The 23,759-nt window shown below is 46.4% G+C and overlaps 2 protein-coding genes across 2 annotated transcripts in view; both read right to left on the reverse strand.

The window, feature by feature from the left end:
• Positions 1-3,802, reverse strand: part of FYCO1 (FYVE and coiled-coil domain autophagy adaptor 1) — an 85,655-nt gene extending 81,853 nt beyond the window's left edge. Inside the window, exon 1 of the mRNA XM_082413852.1 lies at positions 3,665-3,802. The gene's annotated coding sequence lies outside the window, so the exon portion shown is untranslated. The remainder of the gene's footprint in view (positions 1-3,664) is intronic.
• Positions 3,803-4,767: 965 nt separating this feature from the next.
• XCR1 (X-C motif chemokine receptor 1) lies at positions 4,768-19,238 on the reverse strand. The gene has a single exon (XM_082413901.1). The coding sequence runs from the start codon at positions 10,870-10,872 to the stop codon at positions 9,871-9,873; it is 1,002 nt and encodes a 333-aa protein (XP_082270027.1). The 5' UTR covers positions 10,873-19,238; the 3' UTR covers positions 4,768-9,870.
• Between the last annotated feature and the right edge of the window lie 4,521 nt (positions 19,239-23,759).

Raw genomic sequence — 23,759 nt, forward strand, 5'->3', positions numbered from 1 at the left:
TAATTAAAGACCTATAATTAAAGGGCTGACCAACTGCAGGCCTGGGTCATCTCGCCCAAACACTCCTTGCTTGTCATCTTCTCTTTCTTAAAGGGAATGAAGACTTGAGACTTTGCCATCACTTCTTGAACCTTCTCTTGGCCCCCTCCCTCCCACCAACAATTCCAGGTCTCTTGGTCACTCCCCCTGGAACATACACAAAACTGGCCCTGATTCCAGTCTGCTGACCCAGTAGAGCAGGGTCAAGAGGAACTTGTGGTTGTGAGGTGTTGCTTCTGGGCTTGGAGGAAGCTATCTTTTTTAGGAAGGTGGGCAGTTGCTCAGGAAGGAGCCATATATCCATATTTGGGGGTGCAGGGCGGAGGTCTTGCCACTGGACAGCCCAGAGAAAACATCCAGGAAGCAATGGGCAAGGAAAGTGTCTTCTCTTCTCTCAATCACAGCTGAGTCCTGCCAAGCTGGACCCTATTCAGAATGCAGAATCAGATTCATCTTGTGAAATTTCCATTCCCTATCATGTAACAAATAATGCGATAAAGATTATGCCATGATTGGGTGAGACCTATGGTACATTTAGTTCAAAGTATTTTGAGGCAATTTTAACATATCTGTCCTGGGGAAATTATTTGACCTCTTCCTACTGTGTGTGTGTGTGTGTGTGTGTGTGTGTGTGTGTGCGCGCGCGCATGTGTGCGTGTGTGTGTGTTTTCAGATACAGTGTAGAGAGGTTACCCTTTACCTTCCTCCATGGAGGAGGTGCGCAAGGAGAAGAACAGACATTCTCGGTGGTTAACTTTGGCTGAGGCTTCTAAGCCCCGCTCCTGACCCAGGCTGTAGATGCCCTGGAAAAAGCACCTGGGGCTACAGTTTCTTCCAGCTCCACATTAAGCCACCACCTCTGGTTCAGTTGCCAGCCCACCCTGGACCTCTTACAGGGATTCTCCTCTTGGCCTAGCCCTCTGCAGACTAATGGCTTGCTTAGAATGCTTTTTCCCTTCAGGTTTTTCTTCTGGACTCCAAGGGCTCCCCTAACTCGGTTTTCAGGTAACTTGGTACCCCAGCCTCCTGAGATGGTTAGCCAGACCTGCCCTTGGGCTCTGAAACTAGCCACACTGCCACAGGACCACACCCAGACCACAGACTCTCCTTAAGTCTGTCCTCGGAAACACACTGACACGCACATCTTCATCCCTGCAAAGAGGATCTGACCCCAACTAGAAACAGGCACCTGATTTCTTTCAAATGCCACAGCGAACAGGAAGGACCACTGGCGGCCACTAAAACCACCAGGCTGACTGGCTCCAAAGTGAGGAAGAAGGAGAAACACCTCCTGCCCAAATCAGCACAGTTCTGTCATCCTCATCTTCTAAAAGCCAGGAGCCCATGCACTCTTTGAGGCCGAAGCTCTTATGGGGGCGGTATAGTAACACATCTAAAAACAGCATGATAAACAGAGACCCACGGAGGCAGTTCAAAACCCACCCTACTGATTGATTTAGCTGTTCAAACAGAGGCTATTAAACCAATCAAGAGCTTTAAAAAAATCTGGCATTGAGATCACAAATAGGAAATATTGTTTATCTTTTGAGCAACACAATGACATCCATCCACTAGGTGAAGAGATGTTCACAAGGCCAAACCCGAATCATCTCTGCTCACAGGCGGCCTCTAGTTAATGAATCTTACCTGCTCTGCTGCCTGGGCTGGCTCCAGTGAATGTGGCTCCAGACTTTTGAGTTCCTATCAGTGATTTTCACCATGACACCACAGCTAGACAATATGCTTCCTCTGCCTCAGGTTTAAAGACACTCTGGTTTTGAGTCACCAAAGCTGTCCTTGGAATCACCAGAAAATGCAGGTTACCCATTAGTCAAGCCTCTCCCCTAAAGGGAAGAGGGGGACTGCCATTCTTGAGCGCCTATTGTATGTTCTAGAGGCAGCAGCCCACAGCCTCAGTGACCAACATGGGACAAAGTTACCAACTGCTCTGATCTTGTGCTGTTTTGGGTGGTTCCTCTTGTCACAAACATCTGTGGGGGCCATCCCATCCCAGAAGGACCAGGTTAAAAGCGTGGCTCCTGAACCCATGCTGGTGTCCCAAAAACCAGCCACAAGGAGCAAAGACCATCCAAAGAGCAGCTAGAGGATCGACTCTAAAGCAACACAAAAATAACTGGAGTAAAATATTAACTGTAGAATCTAACAGGTGGGCATATGTTCACTATACAATTCTTTCAATGATTCTGTATGTTTGTTTTCCCAAATTAAAAACTAAATGAAGCATTACGCAAAGAACACTTTTAACAGAAACAGAAAATCTTTTTCCTAAAGTCTTTTCACATTCTTTTCATCAAAGAAGGCCACGTCCCATCACTGAGACAATTAACTCTGATTTCCAGGGTGATTAATAATAATGGCTCATAACTGGTACAGGGCATTCAATAATTTGTGAACAGTAGCTCTCATGGGAGGGAGGGTCAAGTGGAACCTACTCAACACGGGCCCACTTCAGAGGGTGGGAGCCACTGAAAGCAGAACCTCAGCGTGACAGCTCTTCCCCGGCTACAATACCCAGCAGCCCGCATTAGGCAGATGGCAGGGGAGTTAAGCTGGCTACAGAGCACCACAAGGCTGGAAGTGGCAGGAGAGCAGTGAGCAGATTAACGCCTGATCCTCTCTGCCCTCAAAGAGCCCCTGACCCATTTCTCTGTTGGGAAAGGAAACTGCTGTGGTAAGACAGGCAGAGGGGCAGAGAGGCTGTGGCCAACACCGGTAGTTTCAAAGAGTGCTCTATTTTGTTCTGGAGGGGGGTAGTGGATGGAACTGTGAAGAGTGACAAGGGGCATCAGATGACACAAGTGCACTATCTGGGAGCCACGTGGTTAAGGTGTCAACCACACATGCTTTTCTTAGGAAAAGTAAAATTCAGCCCTCCCCTTACACCCTCCAGCCTAGGTTCTTCATATCACGGACTCTAGCCGAAGTCCGGTGCAGCCACACCACAATCCAAAAATCCACAGGTGTTTCAGGAACAATCACCTGGGGGCTATCTCGAAACCCTGCACCAGAGCACAAGAGGATGTGCTCAGTGGGTAAAGAGAATAGGCCATGGCCTGGGGACGGCCCAGGATGAACAAACCGTCCCCTTACGAGAAGGGACAGGCCCGGGCAAAGTTAGGTCTTGGAGTTTTGCAAAGTTAAGGTCTGGGCTGTCCCGGCCCAGCTGAGCCAGTAAGTACGCCTCTTCAGGTCATCGGCTTTTTGGACAATGCAAGCAGAAACTCGGGGGCCTGTCCCTCCTGTGCTTAAAGACTCCAAGACTTGTTCTGAGACCACACATGTGGGCTCCTTGGCCGTCGGGTGTCTTGGAACTGGTGTTTGGGCGGAGGCGGGGGGAGGGGGACTGTCTGTCTTTCTAACTGATTACCAGAGGCAGCCTGGGTTCCAGGGTCAGATTCACCGACCCTAGGTGCTTCCTAGGCCCGCTGGGCAAGGGCAAGGGCATGGGCAAGAGCTCCGGCGGAGTCTGTGGGAGACCCGGCATAAGGGCGGAGGCGGTCAGGGCAACAGGTGACAAGCCGCGCCTGGAGGGAAGTTCTCCGCTCCAGAAACGACAGCAACTAGAGGTGCCCTGTGAGTCCGGCCGGCCACCCGCAGCACTTACGCGCTCGTGGGTCCACGGTGGGACAGAACCGAAACTTTCTGCGGCCAAGCGGAAGAGTACGAGAGCGCGGCGTAGGCGGCCATGATACGCAGACCCCGCCACAGGCTGGCGCAGACTACAACTTCCAGCATGCTCCACAGGGCCTCTGTCTACAACTCCCATCGGACCCCACGGACAGCCGAGTGCGGACTACAACTCCCGGCATGCTCCGCAGAGCTGACGCTCAAAACTGCCAGGGGTTCCAAGGGGTCGGCCGGCTTTAAATTAACCCTTGCAATCCCTGGGAGCATGTGTGTCCACAAATCGTATGTCTGGGATCCTGAAAGCAGTGCTGTACACGTGTGGCTTTTGAGAACTTGAAACGTGACTAGTTTGAGTTGAATTGTACATGTGCTGTAAGTGCAAAACACACCTGAGTTCCAAAAGAATGTAAAATAGCTCATTAACATTTTTATATTGATTCCATGTTGAAATAATGTTTTAATATATTGGGCTAAATAAAAAGCATTATATATTTTTGGGCCTAATGGTCTATCTTTTCATCCCCCTTGCTACTTAACACAGGGACCTGCTTAAAATCACTGCTCAAAAACTATGTGTTAATGAATGAACTACCACCCCTAACTTCTCCCTACTCTCTGCCCAATTTCTAAGTTACATTTTCTATTTATAAGTTGTGAAGCACTCTGAGGCTGCACTCAATAGAACAAAATGCACTCATCAGTAATGAATGGTCACAAGAGGGGAGAGCAACAGTACCTGGAGTACTTCAGCCTATGAACTGGGCTCCAAAACACCTTTCTACCTCACAGGACTTGGCCGTTGGTGTCCAGTCAGGAGCCATGGCCCAAACATTACAAATGCACAAAGAGGGGAGTTATCTGGTAGAATAATTCGGGAAAGTAAATAGATTTAGGCTACGTCATCTCATTAGCCATCTTTTCTGAGTTAGGTGTAGAGAAGGCAGTGAGTTAGATGACTGGAATAGTCAATTTGTGGGGGCTGGGGAGAAGTGATTTCCATCCTTCCTGTTAGGATGGAAACAATGAAAGGAAAAGGGAAGAGGAGGAAGGAGATGGCAAAGGGAAGTCATTCCTCCTGAAATGCAGTCCCCCTAAAACTGAGTTCCCCTGCCAAGGGAACAGACACAGGTGGGTACTTCCTTCCCCGGACTCCCACAGTTCACCACAAAGTGCCTTGGAATAATTTTAATGACACATTTAAGGTGTTCATTCCCAGTTGTGTGGACAATCAAGCCAGGTCGTTCTCTCTAGGTCAAGAGGGTTCATCCAGGTCACCTGGAAAAAGGGCCAAGGTTCCCTGGGACGGAAGTAATCCTATGGAAATCTTTCCCCACACAGGAATGACTAGAGGCTGGCCAACTTGAGAGTGGGGCTTTGTGGTCTCACTCCCCCCAAAGTGGCCCTCCCACAGCCTTTGCACAGAGCCCGGAACAGGCCCTCTACAAAAGTGGCCAGGGACCTCCTGGAGGTCTACATATCCCTCCCTCACCCCCACCCTCGTCTCTACTCCCTGCAACCATCCAATTCCATGTGCCATCTGTTGCCCATGTCTTCTCTCTAACTGTGGGTGATGCTCAAGGCTGATTTTCTTTTTCCTTTTAGTAAGTTTTTAAAAAAAATTATTTATTTATCTGGTTTTGCCAGGTCCTAGTTGCGGCAGGTGGGCTCCTTAGTTGCGGCTCAAGGGCTCCTTAGTTGCAGCATGCAAACTCTTAGTTGCGGCATGCATGTGGGATCCAGTTCCCTGGCCAGGGATTGAAGCCAGTCCCCCTGCATTGGGAGTGTGGAGTCTTAACCACTGTGCCACCAGGGAAGTTCCCAAGGCTGATTTTCTGAAATGATAAAGTCAAGAAGCCAGGCCACCTTTGTCATCCTTTGGTCCTTCTAGCCACACTCTTTTGTGGAGGGGATAGGGCTGTGGGATGTGGGGGGATTGCAACAACCCTACACCTAAAATCTGGGCTGACCCCAAGGTAGAGAGGGGAGCTCTGTACTCGGAATAACTTGGTGAGGATTTAGGATAACTTTCTTTCCCTTACCAAAATCCCCTGCAAACCTGCCAAATACATCCTACCAAGTTTTCAGAATCCTGAAATTCCCAGCAGGAAGTGGTTATCACTCCTTCTGGCTGGAGGGTTAATCTTCGGAAGGTACTTGTTCAGGTACCATGGGTCATGAGACAGAGAAAACCTTGGACTTGAAGACAGAAAACATGGGTGCCAGACCAGGGGACAGATAGGGACAGAAAGCTGAGGCTAGGAGCGCTCAAGACAGACTTGGCCTCCTGGAAAATTTCACCTAAGGCCTGAGTGGAGCCAATTTCCTACCATCCTGACCCACACAGGGCTTGTTTGATACTTTATCTCCAGTCCTCCTCCTGTATCACTCCTTTCACCCAAGATCTTAACCCAGATCTTTCATAAGCAGAGAACTTTTGAGAATCCTAAAGAATGATCTTGGGTAGAAATGAGGGGAACATAACCAGCCTGAGGCAAGTCAGTACATGCTAATCTTTTATTTGCATATATGATACAGTGATGCTTTCTGTTTTTATGAGATGGTTTTAAGAGTAATTCATATTTGTCCCGTCACAGGCAGGTTTCACAAATGAAAGCCGTGAGTTCAGCAAACCAGGCACTGTCTGGGCTGGTGGGCCCAAGAGAAGAGTTCATGGGAAGCCCATTGGTGTGGTGCCTGGTGTTGACCGGAAGACATAAGCAAGTGTGAGAAGAAGAAACAGAAGTAGAAAAGAGCCAAAAAGATGGTCTCCTATCCACTTACGCAACCAACCACAAACATTGCTGGGCACTGAGGGAGGTTCTAGACATGCAACATGGGGTTTGTGCCCTCAAGGAACTTCCACTCTGGCTTGGGTCATCTGAGGTCTGGGGCTGCCCCAGGCTTGGAGGCATGTTCCTATTTAGAGATCAGCAAGGTTTCTCTCTTGCTGATTTTGTCCGAGAGTGTGGAGGTGGAAATGCTGTGAAGAGGATCTTCTCTCAGAGCTGCTGTGGATTTTTTATGCTCCAGGAGTGGTAGGAGGTCTGCAGCACTGGGTCCAGGGCACCTTTTTTTGACTGGAGTAGGAGGGATAGGCCCACAATGGTCCAGTTGAGGTTGAGCAGTGGTTTCAGTGGGTAGCGGGAGGGGAAAGCAGGAGGTTGTGGTCCATGAAGAGTGTGGTCAGCGAATGTGGAGTGTGGTCACTGGGGTGCAGCTTGTGTGTTGCTTCCTTCAGCAGTCCTGCCCAGGTTCCCTTTCTGGTAGGATGCATGCCCCTCCCTCTTCCCATTCATACCTCTCCTTCTCTGTGCCTCTTCCCTTGGATTCCCAAGGAGCTGGATTAGGAGAAGACTCTGGATTAAAAAGATTACCCTGGGAGCTAGTCTACTAGGGATGCCAAAACATCACTAGAAATGCAAAGAGACAAATGTGATTGTACTGATGAAGTGCTCCCAGGGATACAGCTATATGTGTTGAAAAGAATACTTAGATAAGTATCTTGGGATGTGAAGGAATGGGATGGGGCAAGGAGACGGTGGAGTGAGGCTCTCAAAGGGCATGCATGCTCTGTAGTGATACAAGCTCCCCAAACCTGCCTTCTAAGAAGAGTGGGCTCAAAACCTGCTTTGGTTTGGCGAAGTGGGTGTGTCAGTGGAGCCCTCTGCTCTTCTGCTCCCTGGGCTCAGCCCGCCCTCTGAACAAAAGTTGAATAAAATTTTAATAATATCAATTTGAAGGAGTGCAGAATGATTAGCCTGACCAGAAGCTCATAGGCTTAGCTCTGACCCCATAACTGTCTTTCCTTTTGCTGTTCCTTTCTTCTGTGGGGAGTGATGGCCCCACCAACTGGCTATATAAGTCCACGGGAGTTTTATCCCTTCACGGGTGCACTACCCAGCCCTCTCCAACAGGTGCTACAGGCCTGATTCTTAAAACTAGACCCTCACTCTTCCCCAGTCAGGTCAAACTCCTTCAAGGTTGGCTGCCCAGGGGCAAATAGATCATTGATCAATTGCAGCTGGAAGTGAAGGGGAAAAAGCTTTACAAGCTCTCTAGGCTCCAGGTGAGGGCTATATTAGTAGCTACTTTATTCAACAAGCATGTATTGAGTGCCTGCTGAGTGCAAAGTCCTGCTCAAGGGACTGTGGAAGACTCTGGAATTCCCATTTTCAAGGAGTTGCAGCCAAATATTCCTAACTGGGGTGCATGTCAGAATCACATGGGGAGCTTTTCCAAAGATCCCTCTCCAGAGCTGAATCAGGTTCACAGATTGAGACCAGGTCTGTGGGGTATGGGGAAGCTCAGAGGGTGGTTTTTATCTATATCCTTGGATGTGAAGCTCTGGGACAGTGTAAGAGACAGGCATGTGTACCACTAACTAAAAAGCAAGGGCAAGTTTAGCCAATGCCACAGAGAGAGATAAGCAACGTGCTCTGAGAGTGGAGACTAGCAAAGAAAGGTTAATATTTATAAAGCAGCAGCCTGGGCAAACAAGGTAGAATATGTCACATGAGCATGGCTCTTACAAAGAGCACAAATTGTAAGAATAATGACAGCTATCATTCTTTTCTCCCACTCAGTACACAGTGATAGAACACCAGGGCCCATGCTTGGCAGGGTGCAAGACCAGGTTCCTGCCCTCTGGCAGTTTGCAGTGTGATGGGGCAGGGAGATAGGACATCCATGGGCGTAACTACGACATGTTGGAGAGTGCCAAATACTACTTTAGAGAGAACAAGCAGAGTGCTGTGGCAACCCAGAGAGTGCTCTTCTGATTTACAGATTGTGGACACCTTCCTGAAGGAGCTGGCATTTCAGCTGGGGCTTGTAGGTTAGGGAGTAGAAGGCCCAGCGTGACAAAGGCCCAGAGGAGACTGGGAGAAGGGTATCTGGGAAAGGACCCGTGGTCTTTTGTGGCTGGATCCCAGGCTGCTTGGGGGGTGGGGGCTCACGTTGGAATAAAATTAGAAAGAATGGAAAAGTTAGTTGGCACCAGATTGTAGGGGCCTTTATTTACATGCAAATAAAGCCTAAGGTGTTTGGGCTTTATTTGCATGTAACATGGAGCCACTGAGGGTTCTGAAGCACCTTGATGTCAATGCAGAGGACGCTTGGTGGGGAAAGAGATGAGCAGCAGGAAGATGCAGAGGAAGTGAGGCGGTTTGGGGACGAAGCCACAGGCATGTGAGAGACACCGGGAAGGTAACATCAACAGGACTTGGCCGTGGGAGTGGGAGTGAAGGGAAAGGAAATGCAGGGCTCAAAGATAACTTGGTTTTGGGGGGAAGCTGGGACCATCAGCCAGGAGGGGGAGGACATTTTAGGTGGAACATGATGAATTGGAAATGTCAGCTCAATATCCACCTGGAGAGGAGGAGATGCTGGAGGAATCTTCACTCTGGATGCCTTCATCAAGGTGGGTGTATAGTTATCTGGGCCTTCAGAGTTGGACTGTTGGCACCTGGAGGGTAGCATCTGCATCTCATTCATTTTTATATCCTCCAAATAAATGCCGACAGAAGATGGCGCTTATCGCGTTCATTCTTAAGATTTATAGACTAAATATGCAAGTGCCAGTTCACGTGCTAGAAACTGGAACTATGACACAGAACACGTCTCGAGTCCAGCTGTGGGTTTTTAGAATCCAGATTTCCTTCTGACTAAGCTTATTTGAGGATGTAATTACTTTTGTTCTGCAGACAGCCCCATCCAGCAGTCATCCAGAGCCAACCCCCTCCAAAATCAGCTGGGACAGCCCTACAATCAGGGAGGGGAGAGACCGTCTTGCCAGCAGCCTACATTTGCACAATTGAATTTCAGACCCTCATAAAGTCTTGAGGGATGCTCCTTTCAGGGAATGCTTTCATATTTTAGAGCCTTCTGAACTAAGCAAGGATAAGAAATCTATGTCTGAATGAAGGAATAAATGCTAAAAGATTTTCTCAAAATCTAAGAAACGTTTTTCTGGATGGCAATATAAAATTTCCAGATGGGGAAATTTTCCGCAGAAGAGGGGGCATATAGGACCCCTTGATGTAATGTACTTCTTTCACTCCCATCGCTGCAGTGGTAGCGTTTCCCAGTGCTGTGTCTCCTATGCTCCTTCCTGCCCTACTTCTCCTTCAGCTCCACCTCCTCCAGCTCCTCTGTCTACCTCCACCTGCCCCACCAAACTCCCTTTCAATAGAAGGAGGTGCCATCATAGGTGAAGGCACCTGGGGGGTGAGGTGACGGGGGAAGGCCAGGTGCCTGTTGCCGGCAGAGCCAGAAGTGCCGGAGCAGACTTTTGAGGTGTCTGCGGAACTTGACCCCGACAAAGACGTAGAGCACCGGGTTGAAGCAGCAGTGGGAGAAGGCAACGTTGCGGCAGATGAGCAGGGCATAATCCAGCTGCTGGCTGACCTCACAGCTCTGAATGACCCCAAGTCTCAACAGTGTCTGCAGAAACAGGATCAGGTTGTAGGGAGCCCAGCTGAGGAAGTATGCCGCCACAATGGTGAAGATGAGCCTGACTGTCCGGTGGCGCCGTTTGGACCGCGAGCGGAACAGGGTCCTGAGAATCTCCACGTAGCAGAACAGGATAATCCCCAAAGAGAGAAGGAAGATGATGTTGTGCTGGTAGACTGAGGCTAGGAACCACTCGAGTTCTGAATAATCACAGCCCGAAGGGAACACCTTGTGGAAGATGGCGTCGGGGATGGAGGCCAGGATGCTGGCTGCCCACACAGCTATGGTCACCAGCACGCGGCGCTGGAGGGTGTGGACACGCAGGGATGAGATGGGACTCACCACGGACAGGTAGCGATGGACGGTCATGACGGTCAGGAAGGAGATGCTGCTGTAGAGGCTGATGGAGAAGATCATGTTGAGGAGCTTGCAAAAGAAGTCTCCCAGCAACCAGCCCCAGTGGTACCCCAAGATCCACACGGGCAACAAGCAGGAGAACACCAGGTCTGAGAGACACAAGTTGAGGATGAAGACGTTGGTGAGGGACTCCAGGCTCTCATACTTCACCAGGACCCACAACACCAGGCTGTTGCCCACCATGCTGAGGAAGAACACCAGGCAGTACAGGATGGTGGTGCTGAAGGTGGCAAAGACAAAGGTCTTCTTCTCACACAGAAAGCTCTGAGGATCATACTCAAAAGGGGTGGTGGTCTCCGGGATGTCTGAGGGCTCCATCTAGACGTTGAGAGCATCTGAAGTGATACAGACATGGAGTTCAAAGCCATGTGGTTAGGCTAGAGAGCAATAGGACCCATGAGACGAAAAAGTGTGGTCCATGGTCCAGCTACTGGTCGGCGAACTATTTATAATGAAATTAAGAACTTTTGCCAAAACGTGAAGTCACTAAGCATGCTGTTTAGTTTGGCTAGCATTTTTTCTTAGCAAGACTTTCTTGAAGGAAGTGACACATTAATTTACAGTATGTCATAAGCCCCTTCCCTTCTTGAAGACTGTCATTTGAGTAACACTAAGCTAGACCAGTGTCCCAGTAGGTGGAGGAGAAAGACAGTGGAACTGGATTCAAAGATCTGAGATCAAATGTGGGGCCCAATATCACGTTCCTGGGCAAGCTTTTTAACCTTTCTGAACCTTGGGTCCTCATCTACAAAACAGGACTAATGATCCCAGAGTCATTCCTTCATTTATTCAACAAATATCTACTAAGCATTTACTATGCCCACCTGCCTTTCCCGCTCCTCTCCCTCTGTCCTTCCCTTCCTTTCTTTCTTCCTCTGCTCCCTCCTTTTCTTCCTCCCATGAAATGTACAAACACTGATGGCAGGATTGTTTCAGGAAACTTGCTGTCTCCAGGAACTAGTCCAAAAAGAGAAGACACAAAAGGAGCAAACATCTCTCTCACGTAAATCCAATTATGAAATAATCTCAAGACTTCAGTGAATGTTGAGAATCTGGGAGACCAAATCCCCACTAACACAGAGGATTAACTCTCAGAGCAGAAAGCTTCATCATCTGGGAGTCTGGTCTACAGAGTATCTTACAAGCAAGTGGAAATAACCTAGGTGTCCAATAGGAGGGGAGTAGCTAAGAAAACATATGGTCAAATTGATTTAATCCTCTGTGCTAGTGAGATTTTAGAAATAGTGAGACTAGGACTTCCCTGGTGGTGCAGTGGTTAAGAATCCGCCTGCCAATGCAGGGGACACAGGTTCGAGCCCTGGTCCAGGAAGATCCCACATGCCGCAGAACAACTAAGCCCGTGTGCCACAACTACTGAGCCTGCACTCTAGAGCCCACGAGCCACAACTAGTGAGCCCACGCACTGCAACTACGGAAGCCTGCATGCCTAGAGTCCGTGCTCCGCAACAAGAGAAGCCACCACAACGAGAAGCCCGCGCACCGCAACAAAGAGTAGCCCCCGCATGCCACAACTACAGAAAGCCTGTGTGCAGCAGCGAAGACCCAATGCAGCCAAAAATAAAATATAAATAAATAAATAAATTTATATATTAAAAAAAAAGAAATAGTGAGACTAGAAGGCCAAGGAGACAAAAGAGAAAAAGTGATTGAAGAGCTGGAAATTTCATTGAGAGGCAAATGAAGCTGCAGGGCCTCAGAGAAGGATGGGAGACTCGGATGAAGCACCTGCCTGAAACAGATAAGAGAGCTCTCATCATCCACTATGTGCCAGGCACTGTGCTAACACATTATACTCAACTGCTCCCTTAATCCTGCAATGCTCTCTCTTAAGACGTGACCATTTCCATTTTACAGAAGAGGAGACAGGTTCAGACTGGTAAGATGACCTTCTCAATGTTATAAAGCCAGGAAGCAGCAAGGAGGGCCAAGACTGGAACCCGGGCTTTATGACCTTGTATTCTGAGGAGGAGAACTGGAGAAATAGTTTCCCACTTCCTAGTTTGGGACAGGAAGAATAATAGGGGTGAGCGTGCAGTCTCAAAATGTACCCTATTTTAGGTAGTTAAATCAATTTGTGTCTCTAAGCACAAAAGTGAAGATAGTTGAAAATATTAATATGGTTGTTTTGTTTTGTATTCTTTTGATATCTAGAGAGGGATACATATGCTTTTGCATGTTTACTGTCCACTTCTGTTTCTTATTTTTAAAGTGTTTATGGATTTTATTCATTTTTCTACTTGGGATAACACTGTTTTTCTTACGGATTTTTAAGAGCACTTTAGTCTGGTCAACCCATTCTGCTTTTCACTATGTCTTATGGTCTTATTTTTTTGACATTTAGAAATTGGGTACTTACATTTTAAAGAAGAGCTTATCTGACTCAATGCAACAGCCCTTAATGACCAATGACATATGCCAGGCGCTATGATAGATGCTGGATTATATGGTATGAACGTAATAGACTCTATCTACAAGAAGCTTCCAGTTTAGAATGCAATCAGAAATGATACAAATACCTGGGATTTCCTGTAGTGTGACAAGTTGGAAGTGGAGATATTTTGGAACAGGGGGTTTGTAAGCACCCTTCATATCGTACAAAGCCAAAGCTGGTTGTTTGAAAAAAAATTTTTTAAAGGTACTAAAACTCTAGCTAGACTGAGAACAAAAAGAGAGAGAACACGAACTGTCAATAGCAGGTATGAAAGAGTGCAGATCTTACAGACCTTAAAAGAATAACAGAGAAATATTACGATCAGTTATAACGAATTCAACAACTTAAACGAAATGGACAGACTTCTTTAAAAATTCAACCTACCAGAACTGACATGAAATGATATGACATATTCCTACCTTTATTATAGTAATTTAGTTAACTCTAAAAAACTGTCCCAGATGATTTTTCTAGTGCGTTCTCTCAAACATTTAAGAAAGAATTAACAATGATCTTAGGCAAACTACCTGAAATACAGGATGGAATATTCCCAAATTGTTTTATGAGGCCAGCATAGCCCTGATACCAAACCAGAGAAAAATATTACAACAGAAAACTATAGACCAATATCCCTCATGAAGATAGACATAAAAATCCTTAACCAAATATTTGCAAATCAAATCCAGCAATATATTTTAAAAGGTTAATACGTCATGACCAAGTGTTTATCCCAGAAGTATGAAGTTGGTTTAATATTTGAAAATCAATCAATTTAAGTGACCATATTAAGACAAAAACTATATGATCCTTTTTGATAAATGCAGAAGAGCATTTGACAAAACTCAACACTCATTCGACACTCAGCAAACTAGAAATAAAAGGGATATCAGGCACCTACAAAAAACATTCCAGTTTTTTGTTGGTTATTGATTCATTTACTCAAATTTTCAGAGGAGCTGCCAGTCAGGGCCTGGTAGCCCTTGGGCATAGAAAGAAGAATGGTGCCAAACCCCAAACCTCTCTGAGTTACATCCTACGAGTTTGGTTCCCTTTGCCTGTCATTGCTCTCCCACCCCATCTCTGAAGCCCACTTCAATTCTAACAGAGTAACTTTAGCTTTCTGGTCCACATTATAATTTGGATTGAGAAATACAGCTCTAAATTACCCAAACACTAATAATAACAGTGCCTTACACAGAGACTTATAACCAAACACCTCCACTTTCTTTAGCACAAGGAAAAGCAAAGCATTATATATGATAGTTGTACTCAAAGCACAGTCCACAGACCTGCTTTTTAGCAACACAGGTTTTTGGCAATCCCCAGATCCAGGGAATCAGAGCCTCTGGAGGGAGGGCTCAGGAATCTGCATTATTTACCTGCTCTCCAGGTGGGTCTGATACCTACCTGGGAGTTTAAGAACTCCTGCTATAGGCTATTAGAAGTAGAGGAAAACATATGTTTGAAATGTTTGTAAAGGAACTCACCTATATCTGCACCTCTTTACACGCGTCTCGAGGCAGAAATGGTGCTTCTTTGTTTCATATTTTGCGCAAAGAAACCGAAACACCTACCCTTCCCAGTAGGCTAGAGGAAGGTGGGGGAAGGCTAATGTGCAGAGTCTCAGAGGGAGACAGAGGGAGAGACAGCGAGTCTTCCTAATCCCCCCTCTTCCCACCACTAGGCGTCCTGGCTTGATCTGCTCCCAACCCCCCACTCCACCCAAGACCTCATGTAGAACCTGGCTACGTCACTCGTCACTTGGAAAAGAGCTGGTCACCCAGCCTGTCTCCACAGGAAGGTGGGGTCCACAGCTTAGGGGTCATCTAAGCCCCTGGGTTCCACCAAGGATAGATGCAGGTAATTTTGGAGTTGGAAGGGATCGTAAAAGATAATGTATTTTTTTAAAGTGGTATTTTAATCTTATCAAAAATTATACTTGATTAATGTACCAGTAATGCTTGATTATTATTATTTTAAATTGAAATAATTCATGTAACAAAAAATTTAGCATTTTAAATTGTATAATTCAGTAGTTTTGGGCATATTCACAACGTTGTACACCACCAGCACTATCCAGTTCAGAACATTTCCATCACCCCGAAAGAAATTCATGCTTGTTTGCCAGCAGAAAATCCTACTCCTTACCTCGCTCCATCTCTTGGCAACCACTAATCTACTTTCTGTCTCTATGGTTTTGCCTATTCTGGACATTTCATGTAAGTGGAATCATATGTGACCTTTTGTGTCTGGCTACTTTCACTTAGCATATATTTTGAGGGTTCATCCATGTTGTAGCATGTATCAGTACTTCATTCCTTCTTATGGTTGAATAATATTCCACTGCATGGATAAGCCACATTTCAACCAGTCATCAATTAAATGACATTTGGGTTGTTTCTACTTTTTGGTTATGATGAATCATGCTGCTCTGAACATTCATTTGTAAATTTCTGTATGGATATATATTTTCAACGCTCTTGGGTATTTACCTAGGAGTGGAATTGCTGGATTGTTTGGTAACCCCATGTTTAGCTTTTTGAGGAACTTCCAAATCATTTTCCACAGAGCTGTGCCATTTTATTTTCCCACCAGTAATGTATGAAGGCTCCAATTCTGTTGATTTTCTCTGCAACAATGGGATCGTATGATGTACATTGATTTATCCTTTTTCCATTAAACAAAATGGAATGAAAGTCTTTCCAAGCCTTCTTCTTTATAACAGCTGGAAAGTGTTCCACTGAATTATGGTATCAGGCTTTACCTATTTTCCTGTCAATGGACATCCAGTTTGCTTTCAATTTTTAAAATTATCACAATGCTGCAGGGATTAAAGGTATATCTAATACATACACCTTTAATGTACTGGTGTTGAATTACTGTAGGATGGATTTCTAGAAGTGGTGCATTTCTGGGTCACAGGGAATGTGCATTTTACATTTTGGTAAGTACTGCCAAAATACTTACTATTTAGAACCTCTAAAATGGTTGTATTTATTTACATTTCCAAAATAGTGTATACCTGGTCAAAATTAGGTGTTACTAACTTTAAAAATTTTGGTCATTCTGAAAGGATACTTGTAGTATCATGTTGTTTTGATTAAAATATTGTTATTTTGAGTTAGGAATTTTCTCTACAGATTTATTGTCCAATTGTGTGTGTGTGTAATTGTTCCTTGCTGAGGTAGATAATTATTGCAAGGACTCATATAGCAAGTGTTTAACAAATGTTTGTTCCCTAAATATGAAGACACAATTTGAAACTAATGTTTTCACATCTCCTCACATTTGGTTTCATTGTGAAAAAAGTTCATGCTCTCACCTTAAACAGAAAGTTCTAAAACACTGGTCAGGCTGGACAAAGATGGAATTGAGTTCCAGCCTCATACAGACTCGCCATACAGAAGGGGAAGTTCAGTTCTGGGTAAAGCACAACGTGGATAGGGGCCTGGTTATCACATTCAGGGTCTGGACCCATCTGTGGGGAAGTGGGATTCAGGGCAGAGACCAGCATCAGAGGTCTTTGGCATCAGCATCAGAGTGGGGCTCTTGGCGGGAATTAATTGCTGTTAATAGGGGAACCACTGACTCTAGATCCCCAGGGTCTCATGATCTAATTGGACCAAGTCCAGCAAGATGGATGGTTCTGTTTGAGCCTCAGCCCCATGCACATGAGAACAGGTACAGGCATGGGCACATGAAAGGTCTTGCAGCTTTGGGAGCCCTTGCAGACAGCATCCTGGCTTCACTGGGAAGTACATTCACAGGGCACAGGAGGGAGGAGGCTGACAGCATCCAGAAGGCCCATCCACCTCTCTGTTGGAACATCTAGCCCCTGGCTGGGGTGGCCCTAGTGGGAGAGACTAGAGCTAGTGTTTGATTTGGGCAGAGGTATGCAAGAGCTGGCTCATACCAGCTTGTGTGTGTTTTATTTTTAGGAATTTTATGAGTTGGTTGCTGTTGCATTAGTAGCATGAAATCAACCATGGTGGAAGTACTGACACCTTGGAATCTGGCAATCACTGCAAATCAGGGCTTTTCCCTCTGGAGAGCTGGTTGTTAAAATTTACCAGCACACCACTGGATAGAAGGTTAGCATTTTCTTAGAATTGCTCCTGAGATAAAGTCCCAAATTCCTATCCTTGCTGGTGTAGTGGTATCATTCAGGATTCCAGAAAGGGACAGATGGACCTCTCAAAAGGGTGACTGAGGACAATGCAAGGAAAGGACTTTTACGAAGGTGTGGGCAGGGTGTAGGGAATGCAAGCAGCGATGGTGAGGTACCCCTGGGCCAGCAAGAGTGGGCAGCTGCTACTTAGCCCAGGGCTGAATGCACAGGAGAAAGAGCCACTGAAGGACCTGGTGAGACGGGCCCTACAAGAAGGTTGCTGGACACTGAACGTGGATTTTGGCAGAGGAAGTATTGACTTCTACCACTTGCCCAGCAGAGAGAGAGCCAGAAGAATAAATACGCCAACCTCTTTCTCCTCCCACCCCACTCCACCCAAACTCCTGCTGGTGCCTTCTACTGGCACCAGCAGGGAGGCAAGGGAGACTGTTGATACAGCCCATACAGGGAAGCCTCAGAAGCAGAGGCGGGTGGGGAAGGTGGAAGGCAGACCTGGAGGGATGGAAGTAAGGCATCCAGTTCAGAGCCTTAAGTGGTCCGTCCCCATCCAGCTCATTTGATGCACGCTTCCCTTGCCCACTGCCCTCGGTGGCCACACACGCTGCTCCCTCCCTCCCCTGCTGGCTCATAACTCCTCCTCCTTGGCTTAAACTTCACCCTCCTGTTGACTGTGTTCTTTTACACCTTGTCATTCTTCAAAGCAATTCTCTGCTTATGCTTATTATGCTTATCATTTTTATCCAATAATGATTCATTTAACAATTAAAATACCAGCAGCCAACATTTACTGGCACTTCCCACATGCCAGGCACTGTGTAACTGTCAGGCTGTATTCGAGAGGGCAGGCACCATGTCTCTGTCTTGTTCATTGCTCTCTCTCTCCAGTGCCCGGGACAGAGCCTGGAACACACTAGGAGCTTGACAAACATGTGGAGTAAAAATCCTCACAATGACCCTAGCAAGTGCTTCCCAGCTCGTCTGTAGCATGGGAGGTTACATATGGCTGCAAATGTTTTACTGCTCCTTCCACTGAGAGGCAAAGTCTAACTCTATTCTCCTTGAATGTTGCTGGTCTTGGTGACTTACCTGACTGATAGAATGTGGCGAGAGTGAGATTCAGGGACTTCAGCTGGGTCCCTAGCATTCTCATTGGTAGCCTTGAACCACCATTTATGAAGTCCGACTCCATGAGGCCACCATGCTGGTGAGGCCACATGTGGAGCGGCTGCTAGTTCTGGCTGAGCCCAGCTCTCCAGCCTTCTCTGTTGGGGCTCGGCCTGGGAGGGAAGCTGCCTTGGGGCAGCCCTCCACCTCCTAGCTCAGTGGCATCGAGGGACCGCCACTGATGCCACGCGAAAAAGGATTATTACCCAGCTGAGCGCTGCTCAGGCTTCTGAGTCACAATTTATGAGATATAATACAACGGCTCTTATTCTAGACCTCTGTATTTGAGGGTGCTTAATTACACAACAATAGTCAGAACTTATAATATTGGTTAGGGGGAAATCCCTATGCTGACTTTTCATCCCACCTTTACCCATCCCACGTTCTACGTGCCCCTTGATGACTATCATCACCCAGCGTCTTGCTGACTCTCCAGCAAGCTACCTTTGATGTGGCTTCAACAGAGGTGCCCACTCAAGGGAGCTTCCGTTTGAACATGGCTGGGAAATCCCCCATGGGCAGGCCTGGCTGCTCGGTAGGCAGCAGAGAGCTGAGTTGTTCTGGGTCAACTGCCAAATCTTCACATGGCCCCCCTTCAACCTTTTGTGACAGTGAAATCACCGACTCCCGGGGAGAGGCCCTTTCCTTGGAGGCCTGCTCTGCCCACCCGACCACGCACAGGCCTGGTTGGATGGTTTTCACGCTGACAGTTGGGGAAATCAGGCGCTGGCCGGGGCTGCCCCGCTCCCCGGCTGGTCCCGTCCCAGGCAGAGCAAACACTGCTGGCATCACCAGGACTTGTCTGTGAGGAGCTTCCGAGGGCCACATGGGTTTCAGGTAGAGGACTAAACCCTGGGGGTGTGCTCTGAAGGGGTGGAGGGTTCTGAATGGAGCCTTTTGGACGTTTCTGGCAGAACCACAGGCTAAAGAGACGTTTGAGAGGCTTGAGGCCTCTTGACCTTCTCCAGGGCCTCCGGAAGGGGCCGCGTGGGGATGCCCCTGGGGCTTTGCCAGCCCACCCTGAGCAGCAAGGTCTCCCTCTTCTCACACCCGCCAGTGCTCCTCAAGCACACTTGGGTGGGTGGGGGGGCGTCGTGACAGCATTCCTGGCAGAGGCAGCAAGAGTTCGGAGAAGAGCGAGTATAGGATGTGTTCGTGAGGCAGTGAGACAGGTGCATCAGGGCCAGACCTCACAGAGCCTCGGACACTCCTGGATGCCCTTGGCACAGCCATCATTTCTGCATATGTGGGGCTTGTGAAGAATGCAGATTCCCAGGCCCTGCCCAGACCTATAGAAACAAGCTCTGCAGGTGAGGCTTGGGCCTCTGCATTTGTGACAAGTGTCCGGAGGGTTCAGAAGGAAGCCAGGCAGTGTAGAGATTAATACCATGGGCTCCAGATTTAGGCTGCAGGGGTGCAAACGTGGACTCCAGGATTCAGTGCCCGTGGAATTCTGGCACCTCAGTTTCCCCACGTGAATTGCAGATAATTACAGCATCAACCTCACTGACTTGTTATGAGGATTAGACAAAGTGAATGAGTTAGGTACTTAGGACAACACCCAGTGAGTGCTCAATAACTGTGAGCTCCAGCTACCTGGACGATGGCAGTAGATGCAATGCAGGAAGCAGTACCTTCAGTACAGGGTCAGATCTCAATAAATGTTTGTTCAATGGAGGACAAGAGCAAAACACATTCAGCCATACCACTGGCACAACCATGTCATGAACATTTATTTTTATAGCAAGCTCTGGCATTATTCTAGGTGCTGGTGGTTCAAAAAGGAATAAATCATTCCCTGCCCCTTAAGATGCTCACAGGCTCACAGATGTGGAAATGGGTGGTTAGGATACAGTGTGTTAAGTGTGATGTGAGGGACAGGCTCTGGGCATACCAGCCTTGGAGAGGCAAGGAAGGCTTCCTAGAGGAGGTGATGTCAAAGGGAGATCTGAAGGATGAGTAGGAGTTATGCAGGGAAAGGGGACGAATGCCAGGTGTAGGGGAACACTTATGCAGTAGGGCACATTCTGAGCCTCCCAATGACTCGAAGTGAGAGAGACGTGTGGTGGAAGAGGCAGACCGCTGGGGTTTGAGGCTGGAAAGATGAGCAGCATCAGCTGGTTGGGTTGAGTTGGGTTGCCCAATGCCTTCAGGTCTGACTAGCTCATCTCACGCACTGCACGTCCTGATCATGAAGACTGCCTTGTGTGTCACTGAATAACGGTCCCCTGTATTAGTCAGTTAGCACCCTGCTTCAGTGTCCAGTGTATGAAAAGTCACAGAGGTCCAAATCCCTGCCCAAGTCACTCTCAGTGGAGGAGTGTCAAATAATTTGGAGTCCATCTTTCAAAATCACCACATTCAGGGAAAAGTTCCTGAAGGAGAGGACATGGGCCAAGTCTTGAAAGGTGAGTAGGACTGAACAGGGAGAGAAGAGAAGGAAGGATGTGCCATTCGGGGACCAGCAAATGTAAACATCAGGAGATAGGAAGTCTTGGGGCTGGGTCAAAGGACTCAACTTAGGCTCCAGACGAGATGTGTGCTGAGAGGGGCGGTGGGAGATGAGCAGGAGAGGGAGGCAAAGGCCCTTGGGTGCTAAGCTCAGGAGTCTGAAATTCATCCTGAATGGAGAACTAGTGAAGGGTTCTAAGCAGAGGAATAAGGTGATCAGTGGATTCACTAGGATGCTCTTGGCTGTAAGTGACAAAGCACAGGACTGAAGAGGCTTATGTGGTCGAAGCTGTTAATTTTCCATAGGAAGGTAATGCTAGGGTTGGTGCAGCAACTTGGCAACGTCATCAAGAACCATGGCCCCTTCTACCTCTTGTACTAGCCTCAGCGCCTCCGTAGTATCATTCCTCACGACTGCAAGATGGCTGCTATGGCACCAAGCATCACGGCTTTGTACAGCATCCAAATCAGGAAATAAGGAGGCATATGTCTAAACAAGCAGCTTTCATTGGGGGCAATTTTGTGATGTCTGGGGGGCATTTTTGGTTCTCACAGCTTGGAGGAGGTACTGACATCTAGCAGGTAGAGGCCAGGGATGCTGACAAACAGGACAAACTCCCATGAGAGAAAATTACCAAAATGGCAATAATGCCGAGGTTGAGAAACGATGGTCTAAACCGACTGGGTGTCCTTAGCTTATACACGGAGGTGAAGTTGTGCCACTGCACGTTTGGAGCTAAGAGCCCAGAGATTCAGTTTCATGGCTTAGCTGCTAAGGGACACTAGACACTGCCAGATATGTCAATGTATTATAAAGTTACAACCATATGAAGTTCTAGATAGACTGAAATGTAAGAAGTGAAACCAAAAAAGGGGGAAAACAGAAATAGTTATCAGATGGATGGGGAACGACTTCATAAACATATATTTACATATATGCATATAAACATAAATACAATATGTCTATGGTTTTCAGCACATGTCATTTGAGAAAGGCATTATTATCTGTCAGACAGTGAATTGGTTTGCAGGATAGAGCTTGCTTTCTTCTTGATACATCTTTAGTTCCTGGAATTTCTATTCTGTTGTTGTAGTCAGTGTAGTGTCTTTTTTCCTTTCAGTTTTCTGAAGCAGAATTAGTTGGATTGACCTTGTTGTGATAGGGGCAGTGATGGTGGGAAGGGGTGAAGAAGCTGACTTAGAAGGCAGGTGTTGCCAACATACAAGAAATTCAGCTTGTCTACAGTCAACCCAGACCTGAAATGTCACTGGTATTTCTGCTGGAGGTTTCTGGTTTGGCCTAATTCTTTTAGAGATGCAATGCTGATTTGGTACTTTTTTTTCCTTCCTAAACAGCTTCCGTTTCCTGTTTTTTGTTTACCACGGTCTCTGCCATTAGCCTTGTTTTTTGAAAATGAGAATTTGAGCTCTGCTGGTTAGGTCTGGGTATAAGTATGCCATGGGTGTGTGTGTGTGTGCATGTTTGTGTGTGGTGTGTGTTCCTGAGTGTGTATGTATAGATTTCCATGTCAACACAAGTTGGCTGGCAAAGTTCTGGCCGCCTTCAATGATAAAGATGGGTCTCCTTCTAACCCACCCTCACCATGAAATCAACAGCTGGAAAGAATATAATAAAAATAGTAAACCAACTTATTGTGCCTGAAAATCTTCAACAAGTGAGTTACTGGAAAATAAATAGCACACTTTTCAATAATCCAAGGATCAAACAAGACTCAAGGGGAATTAAAAAAAAAACACATTGAATGGCATAAAAGTGAAAATACAACATCAAACTTTGTGGGACACAGTTAAAGCAGCACTGAAAGGGAAATTTTTAGCACTAAATGCTTACACTAGAAAAGAGAAAATGTCCCACATAAATAATCTAAGCACCTATCTTAAGAACCTAGAAAAAGAGAAGCAAAATAAACTCAAAGTAGAAGGAAAGAAAAAATAAAGAGAAGAATTCATAAAACTGCAAACATAAACCCAAGAGAAATGAAACAAAAGAAGTTTGTTCTTTGAAAAGATCAATAAAAGTGATATGCCTCTAGAAAGACTAACGAAAATAGAGAAAGACACAAATTACTAATATCAGGAAGGAAACAGTGGATATTGCTACTGATTCTGCAGACATCAAAGATAATAATCAAGGACTTCCCTGGCGGTCCAGTGGTTAAGACCCCGCGCTCCCAATGCAGGGGGCCTAGGCTCAATCCCTGGTCAGGGAACTAGATCCCGCATGCCGCAACTAAGAGCCCGCATGCTGCAACTAAAAGATCCCACATGCTGCAACTAAAAGATCCTGCATGCCACAACTAGACCTGGCGTAGCCAAATAAATAAATAAATAAATAAAAATATTTTTTAAAAAAAAGATAATAATCAAATAGTATGAACATCTATATAACTTAGATGAAGTAGACTAATTCCTCAAAAAACACAGGTTACCACAACTCACCCAATATGAAATAAATAAATAAATAAACTCACCCAATATGAAAGGGCTCACCCAATAAGCCCTTCAAGGAAATTGAAGTCATAATTTAAAACTCCTGAGAAAGAAATTTCCAGGCCCAGATAATTTGACTGGAGGATTCTTTTAAATGTTTAAAGAAGAATTAACACCCATTCTACATAATCCTTTCCAGAAAATAGAAGAAGAGAGAATACTTCACACCTCACTTTGTGAGACCAGTATTATCCTGGTACCAAAACTAGATAAAGATGGTACCAAAAAGTACATAGTATAACTACAGACCAATATCCTTCACAAATACAAATGAAAAAACTCTTTAATAAATATTAGCAAATAGAATATGGGGTTTATTCCAGAGATGCAAGGCTCGTTCAATACTTAATCAGTGAAATCCACTGTATTAAAAGGCTTAAGAAGAAAAACCACATGATCATATCAACTGATACAGAAAAATCATTTGACAAAATTCAACAACTATTGGGACTTCACTGGTGGGGCAGTGGTTAAGAGTCCACCTGCCAATGCAGGGGA

Source organism: Balaenoptera physalus (genome assembly GCF_965194825.1).
Source record: "Balaenoptera physalus genome assembly, chromosome: 11".
NCBI lineage: Eukaryota > Metazoa > Chordata > Mammalia > Artiodactyla > Balaenopteridae > Balaenoptera > Balaenoptera physalus.

Coding starts and splice junctions, on each gene's coding strand:
- XCR1 (XM_082413901.1), bottom strand. CDS start 10,872: ATGGAGCCCTCAGACATCCCGGAGACCACCACCCCTTTTGAGTATGAT.